General features: G+C 45.5%; 1 protein-coding gene across 3 annotated transcripts in view; it reads left to right on the top strand.

The window, feature by feature from the left end:
• Positions 1 to 23,964, top strand: part of CCDC158 (coiled-coil domain containing 158) — a 112,608-nt gene that overhangs the window by 74,926 nt on the left and 13,718 nt on the right. For all 3 annotated transcript variants that reach the window (XM_090032039.1, XM_090032040.1, XM_090032042.1), the window contains 7 exons: positions 1,020 to 1,178; positions 3,890 to 3,982; positions 6,498 to 6,623; positions 8,340 to 8,503; positions 9,057 to 9,116; positions 13,266 to 13,325; positions 15,651 to 15,718. In XM_090032039.1, the coding sequence (XP_089888165.1) occupies positions 1,020 to 1,178; positions 3,890 to 3,982; positions 6,498 to 6,623; positions 8,340 to 8,503; positions 9,057 to 9,116; positions 13,266 to 13,325; positions 15,651 to 15,718 (730 nt within the window). The remainder of the gene's footprint in view (positions 1 to 1,019; positions 1,179 to 3,889; positions 3,983 to 6,497; positions 6,624 to 8,339; positions 8,504 to 9,056; positions 9,117 to 13,265; positions 13,326 to 15,650; positions 15,719 to 23,964) is intronic.

Here is a 23,964-nt window from a genome sequence, read left to right as displayed (position 1 = left end):
CATGACCATCTACACATGCACTGGTATTAGGAGACAGTATACTAATTCACTCCACTGTAAGGTAATACTGTTGGGGACAGTACTATCTTACAGCAGAGCAAGTAAGTGCACTGAAACACATGTAAGACGGTGACAGGGGCTGGCTGGGGCATGAGGGTGCTAAAGTGTGGGAGCTGCTTGTCACCTAGCCATGTGGCTCCACACTCTCAGCACGCTTGTGCCCCTGTCAGGACCACCACCACCCAACACTGCCACCCAAAGCCGGGGCTGATCCCCTTGTGCCTCCTGCTAGCCCAGAGCTGCTCTGCCCCAGCTCAGAGTGCTGTTGTCCAGGACACACATTTAGATGCTGTGCCTGGGTGTTGTTTCAAATGGCTCTGGACTTGCACATGTAGATGCACCCACTAAATCAATTTATACTGATCTGATTGTGCACAGGAGCCTTAAAATTAGTATATATATAATTTACAGCCATAGCAGTATAAAATGGCTTTAGAGCATATGAGAATCAGGCCCTTATTTATTTACAGACTTGCTTACACTCATGCTGACTTACCATCACCTAAGCAATATCCATCCTCACACATCCCTATGAGTCTGGCCTACTGTACTTATCTGATGGGTTTATTCTGACACCAAATATGAGTTATGAGCCAGTTCTTCAACTAGAATAGGTCCATCAAATCAATGGATTACAGCAAATGAAAATTTGGTCTTCTTTTTTAATTATATTAAAATGTGTAAGTTCTCAGTAAAAATGCATCAAATACATCTCTGGTGGCCAGTATTGATTTTGACCTTCTTGCCAGCACCATATCCTCTAAGCCTTCACACAGTGCCATCTTCATATTGTAAAATTCCTGTTTCATCTAAGAACAGTAGCTGAGCTTTTAGGATTCAACCAAAAACTTAAAAAAGCTGAAGAAGTTCATAAAGGCATGGAAAATAGATGTGTACAATCTTAGCAATTATAAACAGTTGTCTCACATCTACTTTTGCATTCACTTCTATAAATACAGGAGAAGCATTACCTGAAAGAAGAGAATAATAAACTGAGCCAAGAACTGAGCTGCACTGCAATAGAAAACAACAAGATGGCTGGAGAACTGGAGATCCTAAGGTCACAAGATCGACGTCGGAAAGAAAAAATTGCTAACATGGAGGCAGCCCTTGATAAGGTAATATTTGTTTCAGTCAGACCTTTTATTCTGTTTGCTTTTCTTTACCAATTTCTTTGCAGTGAAGACATTTGTATTTTTATCTGTGCTACAGCATATACTTTTTACTCACCTGTACTGTATGTTTTACATAATGAGGTGACAGCTATTAAGGCCCTCCCTTAAACGCCATGTCTGATTCTGAAAACAGAAACCTTAATTTACTGCCTGTTGGTCCAAGAAAATATCTGTACCTTAGTCAGAAAGGATTGCTACATCTAGTGGGGCATTCAGCACCAAGGGAATTGGAATTGTTATTTGCACTGCTACCTTTCCTGGGATGTTGTGATGGGAGGACAGTTTTAAAATGTGCTCAGCAACTGTGTGCTTGCTTCTATGGCCATGTGGCCCGAGAAGAACTTTGCCTGGCTTTGCTTCTCTCAACAGTAAGGTAGCTGCTGACTGGCTGGTGGCAGAAACAAGATCAGGTATTTGTTTGTTTGTTCATTTGTTTGATTTATAGCTGCCTTTCCCAACAAAGGCCCCAGGCAGCTTACAACAGAATAGAGTAACTTATAAAACAGGAAAAATGAGTTCTGATAGGCCTACCTAGCTCGGGTCGCCTGACCCTACCTGGCTGCAGTCACCTGACCCCAGATGTCTTTCCTGCTCTTGCAGGGGGCTGGACCTGATGATCCTTCAGGGTCCCTTCCAGCCCTATGATTCTATGATTCAAGAGAGAGGGAATTCCAGAGCTGAGGGGTGACTTCTTAGAACGACCTCCCACATGGTTTTGCCAAGCTGGCTTGGCTCATTTATGGTATTTTACAGGCTTCTATGCTCATAATACTCATTTACTGAGGCCCATGTATAGTGTAGAAGAATCAGTGTAACTTAAACACAGAGAGAACAAGAGCCAGGCCCAGTGGGATGGGTCCTGCAGGAGGAATGTACTGGGATTATAAAATGTGATGGGGGGCTGGGATTGTCTTGGCAAAGTGGTGACAGCCTGTGTCTTTCAAAGCAGGTGATAGTGTAAGAGTGATGTTATAACCGTGATGGTCCAGAAATTTCTTCTGTTGGAAGGCTGTCATCAGGTATTTTGGCATCACGTTTGGGTCTGTTACATAGCAGTCAAATATTTCTCCAAGTTAGTGTTTCTTAGTTTAGTAGCATAAGTGAGTAGCTCATTTACATTGATCCCTTTTGGATGGTTGGTGAAGAAGATAGTTTCTCAGTTTTTCTGAAGTTCTCCTGCATAATTGTGTTGTATATATAGAGTTCTGTGTGTTAGCTAGAGGGTTGTAGATGATAAGTCCCCTTGGGAAGGAAAAGAAACCAAAGCAGTTGATAAATTCACAAGCAACTGGCATTTCCTAGCTTCCAAAGGGTTGCCTTTGCAATGTGAATATATATGTTTTTAATGTTGATGTGTATGTGGTGTGTGCATGCTTGCAATAGAGTATTATATTGACTTACTGCAGTGATTCTCAAGCAGGGTTTGCCATATCTTTTGAAGGGTGTCTTGAGGTGTGAGGAGGTAAGTGAGATGTAAGGGATAAGCGGATAAACTAAGCAGATAAGTACAAGCTCAAGCTTGTCCCTGCCTGGACTGATCCTCCATTCCCACATCCAGGCCCATCTGCAAGAAAGTAAGCACTGTTATCTGTAAATTAGTTTTTGAAATTTGGGTGCCACTTAATTCAAAAAAGATAGAGAGGAGTTCCTCGAGCCCAGTGAGGGGTGCCTCGAGTCCAAACAGCTGAGAATCACTGACTGTCTCAAAAGATGCAGGAATTGTACTGATTAACAGTGTGAGGCTTGTGCTGTCTCAATGTAACGGGTTGAAAACTAACACACATTTCAGAAGTACTTTTAGTACTAATGTAAAGCAGTGAGTAAAGACAGGATAGACAATACCTACCTTTCTTGCCTGGAAGAGCCTCCAGTGTATAGAAAGCATAAAATAGAATTGATCAGCTTGCTGCTTTTAAATGATTTCAGAACTGACTTAAAAAAAGCTGCTGCTTCTTCATACAGGGGTTTCTAATGATGTTTATGGACAATTATTTATTCACAAATGCTTCTGTGCATGTGCTTTTATGTCATGTGAAAATTGTAAAGAATCACAGAAAGAAAATTAGATTTTTCTCTCATACTGTACAAGGAACTTTATTAGAGCAATGAAAACATAATTATGTCAAGATGTTCTCTCTCTTTTCTCATTGTAGAGCTTGGGTTAGACCCTTCCGTAACACCAACCTCTTAATTTTCTGGTACACATTTAAAGAAACAGAATATATATTATCAGATCTTCCCTAATTCTTTCTGAATAAACTATTTAAACTAGAAATCAACTTAAATAACAAAGCATAGGTCAAAAAATGAGCAACACCACCCCTCATCCATTTTAAAGTATTGAGGAAGGTTTTGTCTCCTAGCACATTTTAAATACTAATTCCCAAATTCCCAAAGGTGTTCAGTAGATTTTTGATTCTCCCTGAAGGATGGATGACCTTTCATTAATGTTGTGACATGCATATAATTGATGCTAGGATCATATGACAATTCAGATGCCCCTGGAACTCTGCAGGGTAGGTTCTTGCTGCTGTTATATTTTTAGATAGCATCTAACACATTGCTGACATTATGCAAATATATGTACTTGAGAGAAAATATTAGTATCTTTAATTTATTGAAAATAAGCAAATGGTTTGTTTTGTCTCTTATAGGCATCTGTGCAATTTGCAGAGTGCCAGTGCATAATCCAGTGTCAGGAGCAAGAAGCAATGCGCTTCAAGCTGCAGCATGCTTTGGATGTAAAAGTAAGTTCTCTAGTGTAAATGAGCAGTGAAATAATATGCTTTTGCTGATGATTCTAATATCAACACTACCCTTCTTTCCAAAATATTCACAAAGAACCATATTCTGGTATCATTAATCAGGTTGTGTAGGACATCACTCTGCAAGTGGAGCCAAGAATTTCACTCTTTTGTGAAGTACTATTCATTGGGATTAAGGACATCAGAGTTTGACTTACAATTCACTAAAATTGTAATACCAATAAGAATGTTTTGGCAGTATGACTCTATGACCAGTCCAAGGCTTTTGGATTCTGTGTCACTCCAAAATTTTTCTGGCAGATTCAGTTAAATTAAGATTTAAGATTTTTATTGAACTAAGGATGAAAACAAATAACACAATCAGAACAATAACTTTGTAGTAAGAGGTTGACATTATAATGGTAATTAATTTCACATTGATCCACATTCTTAATTGTCAGTGAGTAGCAAAATGTTATATTGATAACACACAGCTGCACTGTAGAAGCTGGGAAATCCCTAAGACTGGTATATCAGCAATTCAGAAGTTATTTTTTATGACGGTCTTCTTTGCAAGATGTCAAGGAGCAATGAGAGTAAAGGGGTGGAGACCCCTTTCCCGGGGCCAGGACCTATGGTGGGAGAACCTCATGGCCCCAGGGGAACACCTCCAGGAACCCCATGATGAAAAAAGACTTACTGGCTGCAGGAATGGTGGCAAAGAGCTGGCAGCTGGAAGGAGAACTGCCCAAACACTTCGTCAGCCATATATCAGTGTGGCTGAGGTCACCATGGGGCAGTGATGTCAGCCAGTAGCACCAGCCGGGAAATTTAAAAGCTGGCTGCTAGGGAGAAGCAAGAGAGCACCAGCTGGGAAGCAGCTAGGAGCTCCCAGTCGGCACAGCCAGCACCGACTCCAGCCAGGGACCCAGGATGGAGTGCTAAAGAGGAGTCTGCTCTTCAACGGAGCAGACCCAGCGTTGGATCTGGAGAGGATGCCAAGGGAATAACCCTCAATGTACAAGCAGGGACAAGTGAGTTGGGAGGGAAGCGTGTTACCTCTCCATCTGTTTTCAGTTTGTTTCGATTTTGTTGTAAATTTATGTTGCCCCTGAGGCTGGAGTACAGACCCGTAGATTATGTCTGGGGCTGAGGGATTGGGGCCCTCAGGGGCCCTGGGCTGAGGTACAAAAAGCCTACTGGCCTGGCTGGGTCAGTAGAAACACGGCTACAGAGAGGGAGAGTGACCCTCTGGATCCATTAAGAACACAACAGGCCAAATCCGGCCAATGGAACTCATGTTCAATAGACAGCCCACAACTAGAATTGCGGGCAGGACGAAAATACACTGTGAGGCCAGATTGGGGTTACATCACAAGGGCTGGTGTCCGAGAGATTCAGACCATCTACCACATGGCCAAGTCCATCAGGTTGGCGCATGGAAGGGGTGTAGGGGAGGTGGAGCCCCAAAGACTTCTGCTGACAGTGCCTCCAAGCAAGTCCGTACTATAGGGAAACCTCCTGCATTAGAACAGAAGACCAAGACATGGTGGGCAAGTATTGGGGGCTTCCCTTCAAGGTGAAGTATGGCTGACGCAGATGCCCGAGGAAGATCCCAACCAAGGCAGGACCACCCGAGCCTGAGCCACTTGGGAGCACCAACTTGAGTCTAGACAGGCACACAAGAACTTTGAGAAAAGTAAAAAAATTAATGTCACCTGAGAAAAAAATTCTCTGCTGAAGGGAAAACCATACTTGCTAGAAAATTAGTGCAACTTTGTTTTATGAAGTCTCCTAGGAATCTCTGTTAGTAGTGAATTAATACAGAACATAAAATATTCAAAAACATGAAAGTATTGAATGGAATACTGATTGCTGATGGTGTATTCAGTATAACAAAAATATTCAAAAACAGTAATCATGATATTTTCTAGTATTCAACTGTAGCCCCACAGGCTTTTTTTTGCAGACAATATATTACTTATTATAATTTATTCATGTTTATTCATGGACTAGAAAAGATTTGCAAAATTGACTAAGGATTTTGGGTGTTTCCATTTTTTGGTTTCCATTTTCAGACAGCTTATGAAGGGATCTAGCATTCAAAAGTTGAAAGTTTTCAAGGAGTCAGACCTTGTTAGAGCCTTAAAGTTTGTTGCCCAGATATTGCAACAATTTAAGGTAAAGCAGGTGCAGGCAATTATTTCGGGCAGAGGGCCGCTTACTGAGTTTTGGCAAGCCATCAAGGGCCACATAACAGGCAGTCAGGGGCAGCTAAAATTTTTCTAAAATTTTTAGGGGCCCTGCAGGCTGGATAGATGGCCTGGCGGCCCACATCCAGCCTGCAGGCAACATTTTGCCCACCCCTGATGTAAAGTCATTAGTTAGTTTTGAAAATCTTGACTCTGGCCCCTATTGTATTAGACACTAAAAACAAGTCTCAGAAAGAGGGTACCAAAGGCCTTCTAGTCTATACACAGTTTCTTTTGGTTATGCATGACTAATTTTTTTAATGCAGGAACTCCAGGGCCCAGGTTATGCATCCAGTTCTACTCCTGGAAAACAACGCCATATATTACCACTGACCCATCCTCACTCTAGTAATGTTTCATCTTCCCAAGCCTTTAGCAGCTTCATAACCCTTGTGAGTATCTGCTTCAGATTGTGAAGTCATACTGGGGATGTAGAGCTGTTCTGAAGTTCAGAAATGTGTGATTTCTAGCTGGGGATTTTTTAAATAACTTTCTTACCTAAAAGAATTGAGTAATTTCTGTAATCTTTCTTATTTCAAGAACATAACAATTTTCTTTTTCCTTAGCTAATCACATCCTAAAAATAGTTGGACAATAAAAGTTATATAGATTTTAAAGTGAATTGTCTTACTTCTTAGCATTAATAACATTTTAAAATATTAAAACAGAACAAATGTAAATACGTTTTGCTTTTCACCTTGTACATGGAATTCACTCATCATAGACTAGTGGTTCAGGCACCAACTCAAATGTGGGAGACCTAGAGTCAAAGCCCTGCTCCCAGGAGAGACATAGCTGGGCAGTTTTGTGCCCTGGGCAGCAGCAGTGCATGGGGTAATGGCTGAGCTGGCAGTAGTGGCAGCTGCTATTTTTCACACCCCCTCCAAATGGACTCCCAGGGCAGGTGTCCCACTTGTCCCTTTTAGTTATGATACTGGCTCTCAGGCATATGTAGTTATTTATAGGGAGTGGAACAGCTTAATACAAGAGACTCTTAAAGTTCAACCACAAAACAGTCAGCAGCCTAGTGATTATGGCACTCTGATGGGTAGCAGGCTGTGAGAAATTGTAATAGGTTATATAGGTGGCCTTAATTCTGGCATTGTTGCTTGACTTTGTTTTTTTAATAATGTACTTTTAGGATATTTTAATGTAGAATATTCCTGTAAGCCATATTATGTATAACAGAAGGATTTAAGCCAGGGCTGCTCAACTTCCAGCTCATGGGCCAAGTACAGCCTGCAGAGCCTTGGAATCCAGCCTACAGGGCTCTCCAAAGGTCAGGAAATTTGGCAGCAGGGGAGCAGTGGCAGTACTGCCATCTCTCCCTGCTGCCAAAATCCTAAATCCCACAGGGCAGGTAGGAACTGAGCCACAATCTTACCCCTGCATGACCAAATTGAGACCCTTTTCCCTCCACACAGTTGGGTTGGGGTCAGACTGCACCCCCTTCTCACCACAGGGCAGGACCACAGCCCCCCTCACTCCTGTCCCGGGCACCTGGTTCAGGTCCAGCTCATGTCCCCTTCTCCTCAGCCCCTCCCCATAGGGCTGGGCCATGCCCCCTTCCTTCCACCAGGTCAGGTTGGGGCTGGGGCATGCCCCTTTCCGCTCACAGGATTGAGCCATACCCCCTCCCCCCACAGGGATGGATTAGGGCTGGGTCAAGCCCCCTTCCCCTGAGCAGCTGGAACAGGGCTGGGCTGTTCCCCTCTTCATGGCCACATAGGGACCTGTGATGCCTGCCTCAGCTGTCAGATTGGGTCCATCGACAGGATCCTGCCCACAGAGGATCAGTCGCTGCCTATCTGGCCTGCCAGCCAGAAGGTTGAGCACCACTGGTTTTCCTTTCAATTTTTTTGGAAGAGGAACACTTTATCATCAGGTAGAGCGTATAATCACATGTACAATGTATTTGAAAATTATCAAGTTATAGTCAAACCTCCACATACTTTCCACTAAAATTAATTTATTTTTTAAACTCATTGTTTCTAAACTATAACTAATGGGAGAGAAGAAATGTCTGTTTTTGAATGTGTATATATAAAATCTGAAAAGTAAAATGCCATTTTTAATATTTATTTTTTAAATTAACATTTTTAATCCAGATGCCGCAGAAACCGGGCATTTTGAAGGAGGATCCATTGAGAGATTTAAAGCGGCTTCTTGAAGAATTAAGATGTACAATTGATGAGATTCCCTCTGTGGTTCTCAGTAAGAATGACCTTGATGATGGGAGTGAATTACCTTTAGGAACAATGAGAAACACAATGTAAGAAGAGGGTAAATTACTCTGGATTTATGTAGCCTCCTGTAGCTGAAATCCTGAAAATTCTACTTTCATGCTTTTAACTGTTTTATCTGAGTTATTTGTGTTGAACTAGAAATCTCTCAGTGCTATCGGCATCTAAACCTTCTGAGAGCCTCAGCAGTCATAGCAAGTAAAAAGTTTTTCAGAAAACTGGGGAATCAACAATGCTGATTTGCCAGTGTCTGCTCTACAATGATCGCCTGTGTTCTAATTTATTCATGCAGTGAGATAAATCATTGTTTTCTTTTCTGTGGCTGCTAGTTTGACTATAAGTTCAATAAGTGGTTTTCAACATCTAGCAAAGGAAGATCCAAGACCTTTTGCAAGGAACACTTTCAATGAAATAATTGTTCCACTCTTTCCTTTCTTTCATATGAGAGACTTTTCCCTACTAAGCTGAGAGTTGGATTGGAGAAACCCAAGTTAATTATGTTTCAGCAAACAAGGACATCACCCAATCCTAATGATAATGGGAATCTTCATATTATTGACTGTGATGCATTTTTCCATACAGAGATGGTGCAAGTCGAGCATGTGCTTCTACATGTAGCCTGCGACCAAATGCTCATAGTAGGTGAGAAATGGCTTCATTTGACTGTGAAGGGCCCAGCCTTTTAAAAATCATGTAGGAATCAGTCGGGTGAATAGAAAAAAAACCCAGAGGGATTATCATTTGGGAAACAATGAGCAGTATTGCTGGTTAGTGAGGAGGTATAAAGGAGATGAAAAAACAACCTGGGGTTGTACCCTAATGACTAGCTGTTCCATTCAAGACACTGAGGTCCATTAGTGAAACACAGAACTTTGAACTTTATTGATCAAGTCTGCTTGATCAAATCTACTGCTTTCGTATTCATGCAGCATTGAATATGTTTCCAAAACCCTGCTGCAGCATGCTCTGGACACAATGATAAGCCTGGGAAGCACTTTGAAAGGCAAACCTGTCTTAGAGTGAGAGACAAAAAAAATTCAATCTATTTTATTCAAGAATGCCTTAAGAAGTGGCTTGCTTAGTCATAGCCTCTCAGAACCTTAATGGAAAGGAGTTTTCTGATAGTAGAGAAGTCTTTAGTTTAGCTAACAAAAGATTTAAAAGATGCAATGGCTGAAAGCTAAAGCTAGACAGATTCATATGAGAAATTGCAATTTTTGCAATGACAGTAATTAACAATTGGAACAAGTTACTTGTCGTAGATGTGGTAGATTCTCCATCACTCAGTCTTTACTTCAAGTCTGGATATCAAAAGATATGCTCTAAAAGAAGTAAAATAAGAAGCTATGGGCTTCATATAGGAATCACTTGTTGAAGTTCTATAGCTTGTGTTATGCATGTGGTTATATTTGATCATTATAATTATCCCTTCTTGGCTTAAAATCTGAGGGCACCCGTACACATGCCTGATGCCTACTCTTATGCGTTCTAATTAGAATGGACCAGAGCAGACCCAATTAATCAAGTTTGCTGGAGTGTGATAATAAACCCAATCCAGCAACTTTAGTGTCTCGTGTAATCAGGATCCCTTTATTTCAAAACAGTATCGGGGGTGCTTTAACTAAAGCTCATCTTTAGTTAAAGCGCCCTTGCCACCATTCTGAAGCATGCAATGCTGAATACTTGAGACACTGCAGGTGCTGTAATTAGAGTGGCTCCCAAGACCCCACCCCCCAACTCTGGAGCACATGTAAAGATGTCCTATGTTCGCAAAGCAGCTGTTGCAAAAAGCTGGACAATCTAAAAGTAGGTAAAAGCAACAATCAAGTAGACATTAATAATGACATTGGCCCAAAGTATCTTGTAAAGTACTGGGAATCCCCACCACAGATCAGGCACGGCCAATGTGTTCATTAGCAGATGTGTCAGATGAATAAAAGTGACTTTTAACATATTTCATAGATTTCATAGACATTAGTGCTGGAAGGGACCTTGTAAGATTATCAGTTCCAGCCCCCTACCCAAGGGGCAGGAAACCAGCTAGGGTCAAAGGATCCCAGCAAGATAAGCAACCAAATGTTTCTTAAAAGTGTCCAGAGTAGATGCTTGCACCACCTCTGGGGGGAGCCTGTTCCAGACCTTGGGGCCTCGGACAGTAAAGACATTTTTCTTTATGTCCAGCCTAAAACTGTCTTGCAGAAGTTTGTGACTATTGGACCTTGTCATCCCTTGAGGTGCTCTGGTGAACAGCCATTACCCCAGATCCTGATGCACACCTGTGATGTACTTATAGGCTGCCACCAAGTCACCCCTAAGCCTGCGCTTCTCCAGGCTGAAGAGTCCAATAGTTTGCTGCCTCTCTTCATAAGGCTTGCTCTTTTGCCCTCTGATCATGTGCATGGCTCTCCTCTGGACTCTTTCAAACTCCTCCAAGTCTTTCCTAAAGTGTGGAGCCCAGAATTGAATGCAGTACTCCAGCTGGGGCCAAGTACAGCGGGAGGATGACATCCTGGGTCTTGCTCGAGATGCATTGGTATATGCAAGCCAGAGTTTTGTTCACTTTGCCAGCTGTAGTACTGCATTGGTGGCTCATGTTCATCTTGTGGTCAATCATGACCCCCCAGGCTCTTTTGGTCATAATGCTAGCAAGTGTAGCACTGCCAAACTTGTAAGTATGATGTAGGTTTTTTTCTCCCCAAGATGGAACACCTTGCATTTCTCCATATTGAATGCCATCAGGTTTTCATCTGCCCACCTTGCAAGCCTATCAAGGTCGGCCTGGATCACCAGACTATCCTTAAGTGTGGAGACTCTTCCCTAAAGTTTGGTGTCATCAGCGAACTTAGCCAGTCCACTTCTGACACCAGTGTCCAGATTGTTTATGAAGATATTAAAGAGTACAGGTCCAAGAACAGAGCCTTGGGGGGCACCGCTAGTCACTGAGTGCCATGCTGATTCAATTCCATCAACCACCACTCTCTGGGTCCAACCTGGGACCCAGTTCTTCAGCCATTGGACTGTGGGGTAGTTGAGGCCGCAGTTGCCCAATTTTTCCATGAGGACATCATGGGACACCAGGTCAAAGGCTTTTTAAAAGTCCAAATATATGCTGATATCGACCTCTTTCCTTTTGTCCAGGTGATGTCCCCTGGTCATAGAAAGAAACGAGGTTGGTCAGGCAAGACCTACTCACAACAAACCTATCCTGGCTATCCTTCAGAATGTTGCCTTCTGTTAGCCTGTCAAGAATGGTTTCTTTGACCATTTTTTTCTAAAATCTTCCCAGGGGTTGAGGTTAAACTGATTGGCCTGTAGTTTCCCAGGTCTTCTTTCCTCCCTTTCTTGAAGATGGGCAACACATTGGCCCTCTTCCAATTCAGGTTACTTTGCCTGAGTGCCACGAGTACTCGAATATCCTTGCCAGTGGCGGTGCTATGATGTCTGCCAGTTCCTTTAGCACTCTTGGGTGCAATCTATCCAGACCAGCTGATCTGTGGGGGTCCAGCCTCTCAAGATGCTCCTTCACCCTTGTTATTCCGCATCATGTTTGACAGGGTGGTCCCTTTGGGCTGGTGGAAAAACCGATGCAAAGTAATCATTAAGCAGATTGGCTTTTTCCTGTCACCTAGCTTCCCTTTGGTTCTTAGGTTGCTGATTAAATCATCCCCTTTGGCCAGTACCAGGTCCAGCAGCACCTTACCTCTTGTTGGCCCATAAACTTAGGACAGGTAGAGCTCATCCATGCATATAAGGAAGCTTTGAGACCGATTGGATTTGTCCGAGTGCTCATCCCATGAGATGTGTGGGTAGTTGAAGTTTCCCATGACAACCATGCACTGAGAGCATGCAGCCTTAGCCAGTTCCCTGGTGAGTTCTTGGTCAAGCTCTTGTTCCTGATTTGGAGGTCTGTAGTAGACTCCTACCATTGTATCCCCTTCACTGTGTTTCCCTCATATTCTAACCCAAAGCATCTCCAGTCATCCTCCTTGGGTGTCAATCTCAGTTTGTAGGGATGTGTAGCTCTCCTTCATGTAGAGAACTACATCCCTACCCCTTTTTTCAGCATACCCTCTCCTTTACAGGGTATAGTAATTTATATCTGTAGTCCAGTCATAAGAGGAGTCCAGCTAGGTCTCTGTTATCCCTATGAGATCGTAGTCATTTTTGTTTAGCAGAAGGACCAGTTCCTCCTGTTTATTCCCAACTCCTAGCATTGGTATACAGGCAAGTAAGTATGCTGCTGGAGGCTCTAGGCTTCCTTGAACACATGGAGAAGTTCTGTTCCTGGGTTGGGGTAGGAGTGGGTTCCCTTGAACGTCCTAATGTGCTGATTTTGTGGTTGATGCTTGCTGAGCTCGCTCTGGTAGTTGTCCACCCATCCCCTGGTGAGCTTAGTTTAAAGCCCAGTTGAGCAGGGTAGCCATTCTGGCTGAGAAGAGCTTTTTCCCCAGTGGAGTGAGATGGAGGCCATCTCTTCCCATGTGGTGAAATTACTAAGATCGGAAGAACAAAGGGCCCCACGTTCTAGCACCACATACACAGAAATCCCTGCCATTTAACTGTAAGAGGAAGGAGGAAGTGCTAAAGATACCCTGTCTACAGTTACAATATACTTCATCTGATGAATCTGTATAACATTTTAACACTTTTCTGGCAAGATCTGTACTGTGACAAGCTATTGCAGACCTTCCACTCCGTTTAAAAACCAAATTAATTATCCTGTGAAAACTAGCAGTCCTAAAGGTCCTAATTCTGTGTGTGAGTTTACCTGTGGTATGTCTTTCCATACAGAGAGATTGCAGTTCGAGATTCAGGCCCTGAAGACAGTCTGGAGCAGAATACTTTCAACCGGTGAGAAGTGGTTTCACCTGACTAAATTTCTTAATTCTGCACGTATCTCTTTGAGAGTCACTTTGTATAACCTAAAAGATTTGTTTATCTTATATGATTCCTGATCTTAATGTTGTATTATACACTAAACACTTAAAATATGTGTCTTAAGAACAGCATTATAAATCTGATTGGTCAAATTATTCCTGTTGTGTACCCTGCACAGGCCCCATTAAATTCAGTAGTTTTACAACAGGATGGAGTTAGGTCCATTAAAGCAAATGTGTGCCCCAAACCCCCAGGGCTCTGCTTCCCCTGGGGCACCATGCCCTGAACACCCTCACATAGAAGAGCCCACCAGCTGCAAGTAGGCTGTGTCCACTGCTCCCAGGTCTGCAGCAGGGATGGGCAGCTGCCTGCAGCTGGACGAGAGCAAGCTGGGGCTGGCAGCCACTGCAGGTTCAGGGGCTCCAGGCTCTTTCTGGTGCTCTGCCTGTCTCCACCCCAGCCCTGGCTGCAGCGGCCCTGGGAGCTGCTGGCACCAGCTGCCTGCACTAGGGTATGGTGCAGCCCAGTGGCTATAGGGAGCTGGCATCAGCCACTTCCGGAACAGCTGCAGCGGGAGCTGGGGTAAGTGGGGATAGACAGAGCCCCAGGTGGTTTAAGGCACGGTGCAGCCCAGTGGCTGCCAGCACCTGGTACTGGCAGCTCCCAGGGCTGCTGAAGCTGGGGCTGGGGTGAGTGCCGTGCCCCGCACTGCCGGGGGCTTCACTTGTCCACATTCACTCCAGCTGGCCCTAGGAGCAGCCGACAGAGGAACCTATCCCTGTTTCTTATGTTACTGTGTAAAGTAGATTCGCTTTATATGAATTCGATTTATGCGGCGTTCTCCAGGCCTGTGTCGATTGCATATATGTATATATGTACCTCGCTTATAACGAATATCGGGTATTAAAGGGTCATCGCATAAGAGCGAATTTGCATAAATCAAACCTGCATAAATCAGGAGAAACTTGTATAGGCTTTTGTGTGTATGTGATTTCCATATACCATTTGCAAAGCGTACCTTTTTGTGGACCCTCATTGACTTCGGCAGAATTCTTCCTGGATTCAAAGGTCAGTCTGCCTGAAACACCTTACAAGACCAGCACCTTAGCTTTTACTCCATTTTATTTAGACAAAACTCCCTCTGGGAATTAAGGCTGAATAAAAACCAAAGTGAGGACATCGGAGTTTGGTTTATTGATAACCCTTACACATGGGGTTGCTGGGTGTATTTCTAACTATTCCATTCAATTTCTTTCTGTTGCATGGGATGAATGTGATTATATATGTTGTTACTTCCTTTTGAGAATGTAATAAATGCAGCATCCCAAGTAATAAATAACAAGGCCTATGCAGAAATTATTAGTCACCCTTAGTAGACTAGTGCAGTGGTCTCCAAACTTTTTTGATCATGTACCCCATCAGTAAAAAATTTTTGAGCATGCACCCCCAATATATGTATATTTATATTCGTGCAACCCTATCAGTAAAAAATTTTTGAGCACACACCCCCAATACATGTATATTTATATAAATATAAATACAAATAGAAGTTCTAATATTTTCTTCCTGCACCCCAGTGGATTGTCTTGCGCACCCCCTGGGGTGCACGCACCCCACTTTGGAGACCACTGAAATAGTGGACTGTGAGGGCCCTTTCCAGTCAGTTCAGAAATTCACACTAAGTTTACTGGGCATTGAATCAGGCCTCACAAAAAAACCTGTGCTACAAAGGTAATGGCATACATTCAGCTGTAAGGTACAAGTTATCACTAAAGACTCAAGCATTCTGATTTATTGAAGGTATGTAAGGACCTATAGTCAAGCTGGTCATTGAATGACGTGAATGAAAACATATCTCCCAGCAATCAAAGCATCCCCTCCCTCCTTTCCAACTAGCATCCTTCTCTATTAGGCAGCGCTTTCTCACACATGCCCTCTATATTGCTCTCATAGAAATGAGAGCATGGCCTCAATGGATCACACTACAATACCCCTTTTCAATAGACATTCCCCTGCAGAGACTGGCCTGCTCCCAGGAGGGAATCGAGGCCATTAGCTTTTACATTACACCAAAAGTTGCATGGGACTTAAATGCATGTGCACAGCGAGGCTAGGATGGTGCATTCATTCTTCCAAATAAGGACTTTTGGATTTCACCTACACTGTTTTCCTTCAGCATGCATGTGAACTTTCTGGACTGCATGCTAACTCTGTGTTTTTTCATTGAGTAGACAAGCTGCTGTTTCCAAACCTCAGTGTGGCACTTGCACAACATTCTTGCCATTATTTTGCTTGCAGGGATCCTTTAACTTTACATACTGCAGATCTGGAGGACCAAGATGTTACCCTGTCTTTTGTACCCCCTGGTGAGTTTTCTTTGGCTGTGCTAAACAGTGAATATTCTGTGTAGGTATGGAACTGATACATTACATAATTGTACAGAGAAAATTCAGGCCACAACACAGGAAGGAATTATATTTTCGTAGGTCACTTTTACAGATGTCCTCTAACAAAAATTATTTACTAAACCTCTAGAGTACTTACTAGATGTGTGCTTCAGGAAATGCTCTTTATTATCAGTGAGGATCATCCATCTGGTAAAATAAATTCCCTTTGTTATTCATTTATGACAGTTGTCTTATGTACTAACCATGGCCAACATTTTCAAACTTGATTGCTTAAAGTTAAACTTCCAATTCCATATTCAGTTACCTAAATATGTGACCTAATTTTCACTGCAACCACTGCTGCCTTCCTTTGGAAAACTGATTACTCAGAACTTCTGAATGTTGGGTCACTTATATTTAGAAACCTAAATAAAAAAAAAGTAGAGATCTAATTTGGGCAATGAAAGTTGCAGTTTAGCTTTCTCCTAACTGGATTTCCCACACATTTTCTATTGAACAGATTTTGCCATGATAATTGCCTGGAGTCACTGATATATTTATTTTCCCTAAGTGCTCACAACTGCATGTTTGCATCTTCTATGTGAGGGACTGTGGAAGCAGTTTACTATGTCTGTCAGTTTCTTCAGCTCTTGAATGCTGAAGGAAATCTCTTGGTCTTCTATAAACAGCTTGAATTTCTACCAAGTCCATTACAGCACCCTGGCACATTCCTAAACCACAGTAAAGTTGCAAGAAGTTGTTATATCAGAAATGGGAAAGCTGTTAGAGATCTTCTAAAGCCTTCAAAAGGTTTTAGCTATACCCAGGAACAGATCCAGAGGGGGGTTGCAATGGTGTGCTGCACCCCATTTTTTTATTGCATTGCTCCACAGTAATCTCTGGAGACTTTTTAAAGTCTCTAAAGCAGAAGTAGGCAATTATTTCAGCTGGAAGGCTGCTTAATGAGCTTTGGTGAGCTGTCCAGGGATGCAAGGGTAACCCTGCCCCGTGGTTGCCATCTTGGGACTGGAAGTTCCACCTCCTAACCCCTGACCTTTGTCCTTCCCCTTTCTTCCAGAAGTACTCTTTTTGGCAAGGGGGTCTGCCATCTTGGAACCAGAAAAAAAAATTATATATTAAAAATGAAGCATCCACAATAACATATTTTAATATTTTTGTCCTGATTTGTATGTGTTAGCATACTGTACATAGAAGTGATTGCATAATACCTCAAAATGAAGTATTCTTAGATTTCATAGATTTTTAGGGTTGGAAGGGACCTTAGTAGATCATTGATTCCGACACCCTGCCCTGAACAGGAAAGAGTGCCAGGGTAGGACGACCCCAGCTAGGTGCTTGTCTAGTCTCCTCTTAAAGACCTCCAATGTAGGGGAGAACACCACCTCCCTTGGAAGCCCATTCCAGATTTTGGCAGCCCTCACAATAAATAAATTTTTCCTAACATCTAATCTAAATCTTTTCTCCATCAGTTTATGGCCATTGTTCCTAGTAACTCACAGGGCACCCTGGTAAACCATGTCCCCTATTCCTTGCTGCCTTCCCCCTCTTCCTCCCCACTGATGAATTTGTAGATGGCTACTCAGCCTTCTTTTGCAGGGGTTAAGAAGATTCAGATCCCTCAATCTCTTCTCATAGGATTTTACCTGTAGGCCCATAAGCATATGGGTAGCCATACTGTGGACCCTCTCAAGGTTATCCATATCCTTCTTGAAGTGTGGTGCCCAGAACTGGATGCAGTACTCCAGTTGCAGTCTTACCAATGCCGCATAAAGGGGAAGTATCACTTCCCTAGACCTGCTCGTGATGCACCTTCCAATGCATGAAAAAGTGTGGTTAGTTTTACTTATCACTTCGTCACATTGACCACTTATGTTCATTTTGGAGTCAGCTATGACTGAGAGATCCCTTTTTGCTGCTGTGCTGCTTATAAAGTCAACGCCCAGACTGTAGGTATGTTGCACTTATCCTTGTTAAACTGTATTCTATTCTGTTCTGCCCACATTCCCAAATTTTCCAAATCCACCTGAATCCACGCCTTACCCTCCAGTGTGTTTACTTTGCTCCATAATTTGGTGTCATCCGCAAATTTGGACAGAGTGCTTTTCATGCACTCATCCAAGTCACTGATGAAGATATTGAACAGCACTGGTCCAAGGACCGAACCCTGGGGAACTCCAGTGCCCACATTTTTCCAGGTCGAAAACAACCCATCTACCACCACCCTCTGTGTGTCCCCCATAAGCCAATTCTTCACCCACCTGACCATGTAGTAATCTATGTCACAACTGCTGAATTTATTTATAAGAATGGGTTGTGACACTGTATCAAAGGCCTTTTAGAAATCCAAGTAGATGACACCTACCTCAACTCCTGCATCTAAGCATTTTGTGACCTGTTCATAAAGTTAGTTGGGCAGGATCTACCTGCTCTGAAGCCATGCTGGTTGCCCTTCAGCATTATTTTTCCTACTGGACTCCCACAGATGTGATCCTTAATAATTTTTTCAAAGGTTTTCCCAAGAATAGAGTGAGACTAACTCATCTTCCTTTCTCCCCTTTTTGAAAATTGAGGCCACATTGGCCATTTTCCAGTCCTCTGGACTGTAGGTCCTCTGGACCAGTCTTACTCTCGAATATTGTGGGGGGCAAGTATAGAGGGGTACAGGTAGGTGGGTATAGAGTTTGTGGGGACTGTGAATGTGTGTGCATGTGGGAAGATATGGGTATGTGTGTGGATGTGTATGTGGGGTTTGTGGGGGTGTGGGTGGGTATGGGTGGATATGTGGTTTGTGGGGTCTGTGGGTGTATGGCAGGGGTTGTGGGGTGTGCATGGGGGCATGGGTGCATGTGTATGGTAGAGCATGGGGGGGTGCGTGTGTATGTATGGTGGGATGGGGTGTGTGTGGGTGGGTGTCTGTGTATGGTAGGGTGTACATGTGGGACCCTTCCCCCACAAACACCCCCCCATCACATATGCACCTCCCCCGATTCCAGACAGCCTCTGCCAGCAGCAGCAGGCCCTCAGGGTGCTCACAGCTTGCAGCAGGCAGAGCCCCCCCAGTGGTGCGTGGCCCCAGTGAGCCCCAGGACTGCAAGTGGCTGGGCCAAAGGCTCCATCACATGGGGCTTGCATGCCCAAGCCGTATGCTACTGGGGAAGTCTCACAAGTGGAAGCCAGCAGTCCAGGTCATGGGGCTCAACTGGGGCATCAGGGAGAGGGGCGGAGCCAGCTTGATTCCATAGCATGGAGCTCCCCGCTGTTCCCCATGATCTGCCTGTGGCAGTGAGTGGGGATAAGCCACCTGCTCTACTGCATGGGGTTTCCTCCCTTCCCTCCCTTTCCCCCGGCAGGTGTGTGGCTCAGGCAGAAAACCCAGGAACTGCATGTGAGCCTTGCACAATGGAGGCAGGCGGACACCCCACACCCCTGTTGGTCTGGGCTCTGCACTCCTGCTGCCCTGCCTTGGTTCTCTGCTGGCCCCAGGGCACCGGCATAGGCCCTGCACATCCACCCAGCTGCTCCTGTGCTGCCGCCCACTGCCACTTTCCTCCCACTTGCCCACCACCACTGCTGCTACTTCCCCCCCACCCTGCCTTTCCCCTGCTGCTTCTCTACCTTCCTGCCTGTTGCCACTCCTTGCCCCCAGCCACCACCGCTTCCTACCTGCCTGCTGCTGCTATGTCTCTTGCCCTGCCCACCACCGCCACTGCTTCTGCCTGTAGGCCTGAGGCCAGGGCCGTCCTGTGGGCAAGGGTGGGAACACAGTGTGTGCTGCCCCTGCAGGAGGGAGTGGGGCTTGGCCCCATGGGAGCACAGCAGGGGCAGCCTGGGGCCAAGCTGGATATAGTGAACTAATAGGCACCTGACTGCAGGCCAGATTAAATTACCTGGTGGGCCAGATCTAGCCTGCAGGCTGTATTTTGCCTGCCCCTGCGCTAAAGCCTGTAAAAATCCTCCCTTCCTGCTGAAAGGCAGGCCCCTTCTCCATCCCTTCCCCTGCTTCCTTGCCTGATTTTCCATGCTGTTCTGGGGGCAAAGAAGTATCAGAACCATTTCTGCCTGCTGTGCAGGGGTTGGCTCTGAGCAGGGGACAGTGACAGCAGTAGGGAAGGATGGGGGTTCCCTCCTCCCAGTGCCATGACTGGGAAGAGTTGGGTGGTAGGGAGGGGACTTCTCTTCTGCTAAGCTGTTGCTGCTGTCCCTTTGCTAGCTGAGCCCAGCCATATCTCAGCCCAGGAGCTTCCATGCTCTGAGCAGTAGAAAAAGCAGTAGCTACAGGTAGTTAGGGAAGAGAGGGGGGAAAAGGAGGGGAAGGCTCTACCTCTGAGCAGGAAGATGAAGGGCGGGGGGATTTTCACCTGCTTTAGGGACTTAAAGTTGGCCTGCAGTAGTAGGGCTGGAATAGGCTGGAATCAGAGGATGCAGTGCAGGTTGCTGCTCCCACATCCCTCCAGAAATCTTGGATCCACCTCTGACCATACCTACAAAATCTATTAAATACCATCAAATCTAAACTGAATTTTTAGTTAGGTGGAAATGTATTGTTCAGGACCAAAAACAAAAAAAAATGCATCTCTTCTGGTTTGAAAATTCTATGGGTATAGAACAGATTCTGGACTTCTTAAGAATCCAGCAACAGCACGACATTGTTACAAGTCACATTTGCAGTACTTTAGCACTAACAGTGTTAGGGAAGATACTTTTAGATCAGAGCCAACTGAGTCAATTCAGCCAATACCTCTGCAGCATAATCACTGAAATTCATTAAGAATAAACACACCTTATTAGTATTTATTCCCATTGACTTATTCTCTTTACTTCATGCTGCTATGCAAATATGGTTCTCTCTCTTCCTTACAATCCTCTTGCTGCTAAAAAAAAAATACAGTAAACAGTGCCTTACATATAAATCTATCATATTAAAATGGGGGAGATGGCAGCCAGGTGGCAGATACTAGGGCTGTGCGAAGCTTCGGTCCCCGATTCGATTCAGCCCAATTCAGTGACTGAATCTCTGAACTGAATCAGAGGACCGTTTAATCTCTCAGAATCTAATCAGAACCCTCTGAATCAATTCAGAAAGATTTGGTGATTCAGACATAGACACAACTTTAAATGTTTTTTCTACATACTTCAGTGTAGCAGGCAGCTTGTGAATGCTGCTATGCTGGGGCACATGGGGTGTCCTGCAGGATCGCGGGAGGCTCCACAGCACACAAAGCAGCAGACCTGAAAGTGGACCAGAAGCACTTCCAGTTCACTTCTGGGTCCACCAGAGAGCATGCAAGGGGGCCCCTGCACGCCCCTGGCTCAGCAACTGGTGCTTCCTGGGGCTGGGGGGCACCCAGGGTACCCCCATGGCCAGCCCCTGCACAGTGAACTGGAAGTACTTCCGGGTTCACCGCCAAGCACATGGGGGACCCCCTCCCACGCTCCTGTGGGATGCTCCATGAGCCTCAGCGTCACAGTGCTCACAAGCTGTGCCAGTACCTTGAGGTATATAGAGAAAGCATTTAAAGCTGTGTCTATAGCCAAATTGCTGATTCTCGAAATCAGCATCGAATTTTCAGATTTGGATTTGGCTGAATCAAATCAGGGATAATGATCCAAATCAACAAATTGAATCATTGTCCCCGATTCGGGCCGAATGCGAATCGAATAGGGCCCATTTTGCACACCCCTAGCAGACAAAACACTTTCATTCCTGTCTTTTAATTTGCCGCCCCGACCCCTTAGCCCGGGAAGCCTGCAGCTTCCCAGGGGCCCGCATCCGAGACATTGCGGAGAGGATCCCACAGCTCCTCCGGCCCACAGACCACTACCCCATGCTCCTTATTCACGTGGGCACCAATGACACGGCTCGGAGCACCCCCAGCCAGGTCATGAGGCGCTACAGGGATTTGGGAGTGGGGCTTAGGGGTCTGGGAGCTCAGGTGGTGTTTTCGTTGATCCTCCCAGTCTCGGGCTATGGGCTGAGGAGGGAAGAGGAGGATCCACGCAGTGAACCAAAGACTGCGGAGCTGGTGTCATCAGGAAGGCTTTGGCTTCCATGACCACAGCCCGCTCTTTGGCAAGAGAGGCAGTGAGCTGCTGGGAAGAGATGGCCTCCACCTCTCTCCCCTGGGGAGGCGGCTCTTCTCAGCCAGGCTGGCTGATCTGCTCCACTGGGCTTTAAACTAAGCCTGCTGGGAGATGGGGAGACTACTGCCACTGCTGGCCCGCTGAGTGACCCTTGCAAAGCCAGCAGACCAAGGCACTTAAGGGAGCCCACCCCTGCCCCAGCCCTGGCACAATCTGTGGGCAAGGCAAGAGCCCCCAAGGGCACACTTGCCTGCCTGTACACTAATGCCAGGAGCCTGGGCAACAAGCAGGACGAGCTCGTCCTCCTGCTCAGCGCAAAGAATTATGACGTCATTGGGATAACGGAGACCTGGTGGGACTCCACCCATGACTGGACCACGGGTATAGAGGGCTATACCCTGTACAGGAGGGATCGTGTTGACAAAAGGGGCGGGGGTGTAGCTCTCTATGTGAAGGAAAGCTACATGTCCCTGCAAGCTGATGTTGGCGACCAGCATGGACAGCCAGAGGCCCTCCAGGTAAAAATTCGTGGGGAATACGGCACAGGGGACACAACAGTGGGAGTCTACTACAGACCTCCCACTCAAAGTCCTGAGCTTGATCAGGAGTTCGCCCGGGAACTGACTGAGGCTGCTTGCTTCAGGACCTTGGTTGTCATGAGTGACTTCAATTACCCGGACATGTCGTGGGAAGATCACTCAGCAAAATCCGAGCGGTCGCAAAACTTTCTTTGCGTGGATGACCTCTACCTGACTCAAGAAATCTATGGGCCAGTGAGAGGCAAAGCGCTGCTCGACCTGGTACTGGCTACGGGGGACGACCTAATCGGCGACCTAGTGATCGATGGGAAGCTGGGGGACAGCGACCATGAGCTGATCACCTTCACCATCTGCCGTAAAGCTGGCAAGTCAGTCAGCAACACAGAAGTCCTTGACTTCAGAAAAGCCGACTTTGACAAGCTCAAGAGGCTTGTCGGTCAGGCCCTCAGGGACCATGACCCCAGGGAGATGGGAGTTCAAGAAGAGTGGTTGCTTCTCAAGGAAGCGATCCTCAATGCACAAGCTAAATCTATTCCAACACAGAGGAAAGGCAGCAAGAAGGCACAGCAGCCCTCCTGGCTCTCCAGGGACCTAGCGGACCTCCTGCGGCTAAAAAGGAAGCCTACAAAGGATGGAGGACGGGATTCACCTCCAAGGAGGATTATTCTGCGCTGGTCCAGTCCTGCAGGGAGCAAACCAGGAAAGCCAAGGCTGCAACTGAACTCCAACTAGCTTCAAGCATCAAGGACAACAAAAAGTCCTTTTTCAGATATGTGGGGAGCCGGAGGAAAAGCAAGGGCAACGTTGGACCCCTGCTAAACCAGATGGGGCAACTGACAACTGACGCCCAGGAAAAAGCCAACCTATTAAATAGGTACTTTGTGTCAGTCTTTCATCAGTCCCATGGGATGCCTATGCCTGCTATGGGACAGGGAGATCCAGGTGATGGGGATCCCCTACCCTCCATCAATGCTGACCTCACGAAGGAACACCTTGAGAAGCTGGATACCTTCAAGTCAGCCGGCCCTGACAATCTGCACCCCAGGGTACTCAAGGAGCTGGAAAGCGTCATAGCCCAGCCCCTGGCACGGATCTTTGAAAACTCCTGGCGCTCTGGTGTAGTGCCCAAAGACTGGAAGAAGGCCAACGTGGTGCCGATCTTCAAGAAAGGGAGGAGAGTGGATTCGGCTAACTACAGGCCCATTAGCCTGACTTCTATCCTGGGGAAGATCTTAGAAAAGTTTATTAAGGAGGCCATCCTTGAGGGACTGGCCCAGGCTAACATTCTAAGGGATAGCCAGCATGGGTTTGTTGCGGGTAGGTCTTGCTTGACCAATCTCATTTCCTTCCAAGACCAGGTGACCTATCACCTGGACGAGGGAGAAGAGATTGATGTCATATATCTTGACTTCAAAAAAGCTTTTTATCTGGTATCCCATGATCACCTCTTGGCCAAACTGCCCAGTTGTGGTCTTGGCTCCACCACGATCCGCTGGCTGGGAAACTGGCTCCGTGGTCGGACCCAGAGGGTTGTAATTGATAGCAGTCACTCATCGTGGTGCCCTGTGACCAGTGGGGTCCCTC

This window comes from Crocodylus siamensis, chromosome 2 (genome assembly GCF_052110815.1).
Source record: "Crocodylus siamensis isolate JL-2025a chromosome 2, ASM5211081v1, whole genome shotgun sequence".
Taxonomy (NCBI): Eukaryota; Metazoa; Chordata; order Crocodylia; family Crocodylidae; genus Crocodylus; species Crocodylus siamensis.
This window is presented reverse-complemented; position numbering and strand designations above follow the sequence as displayed.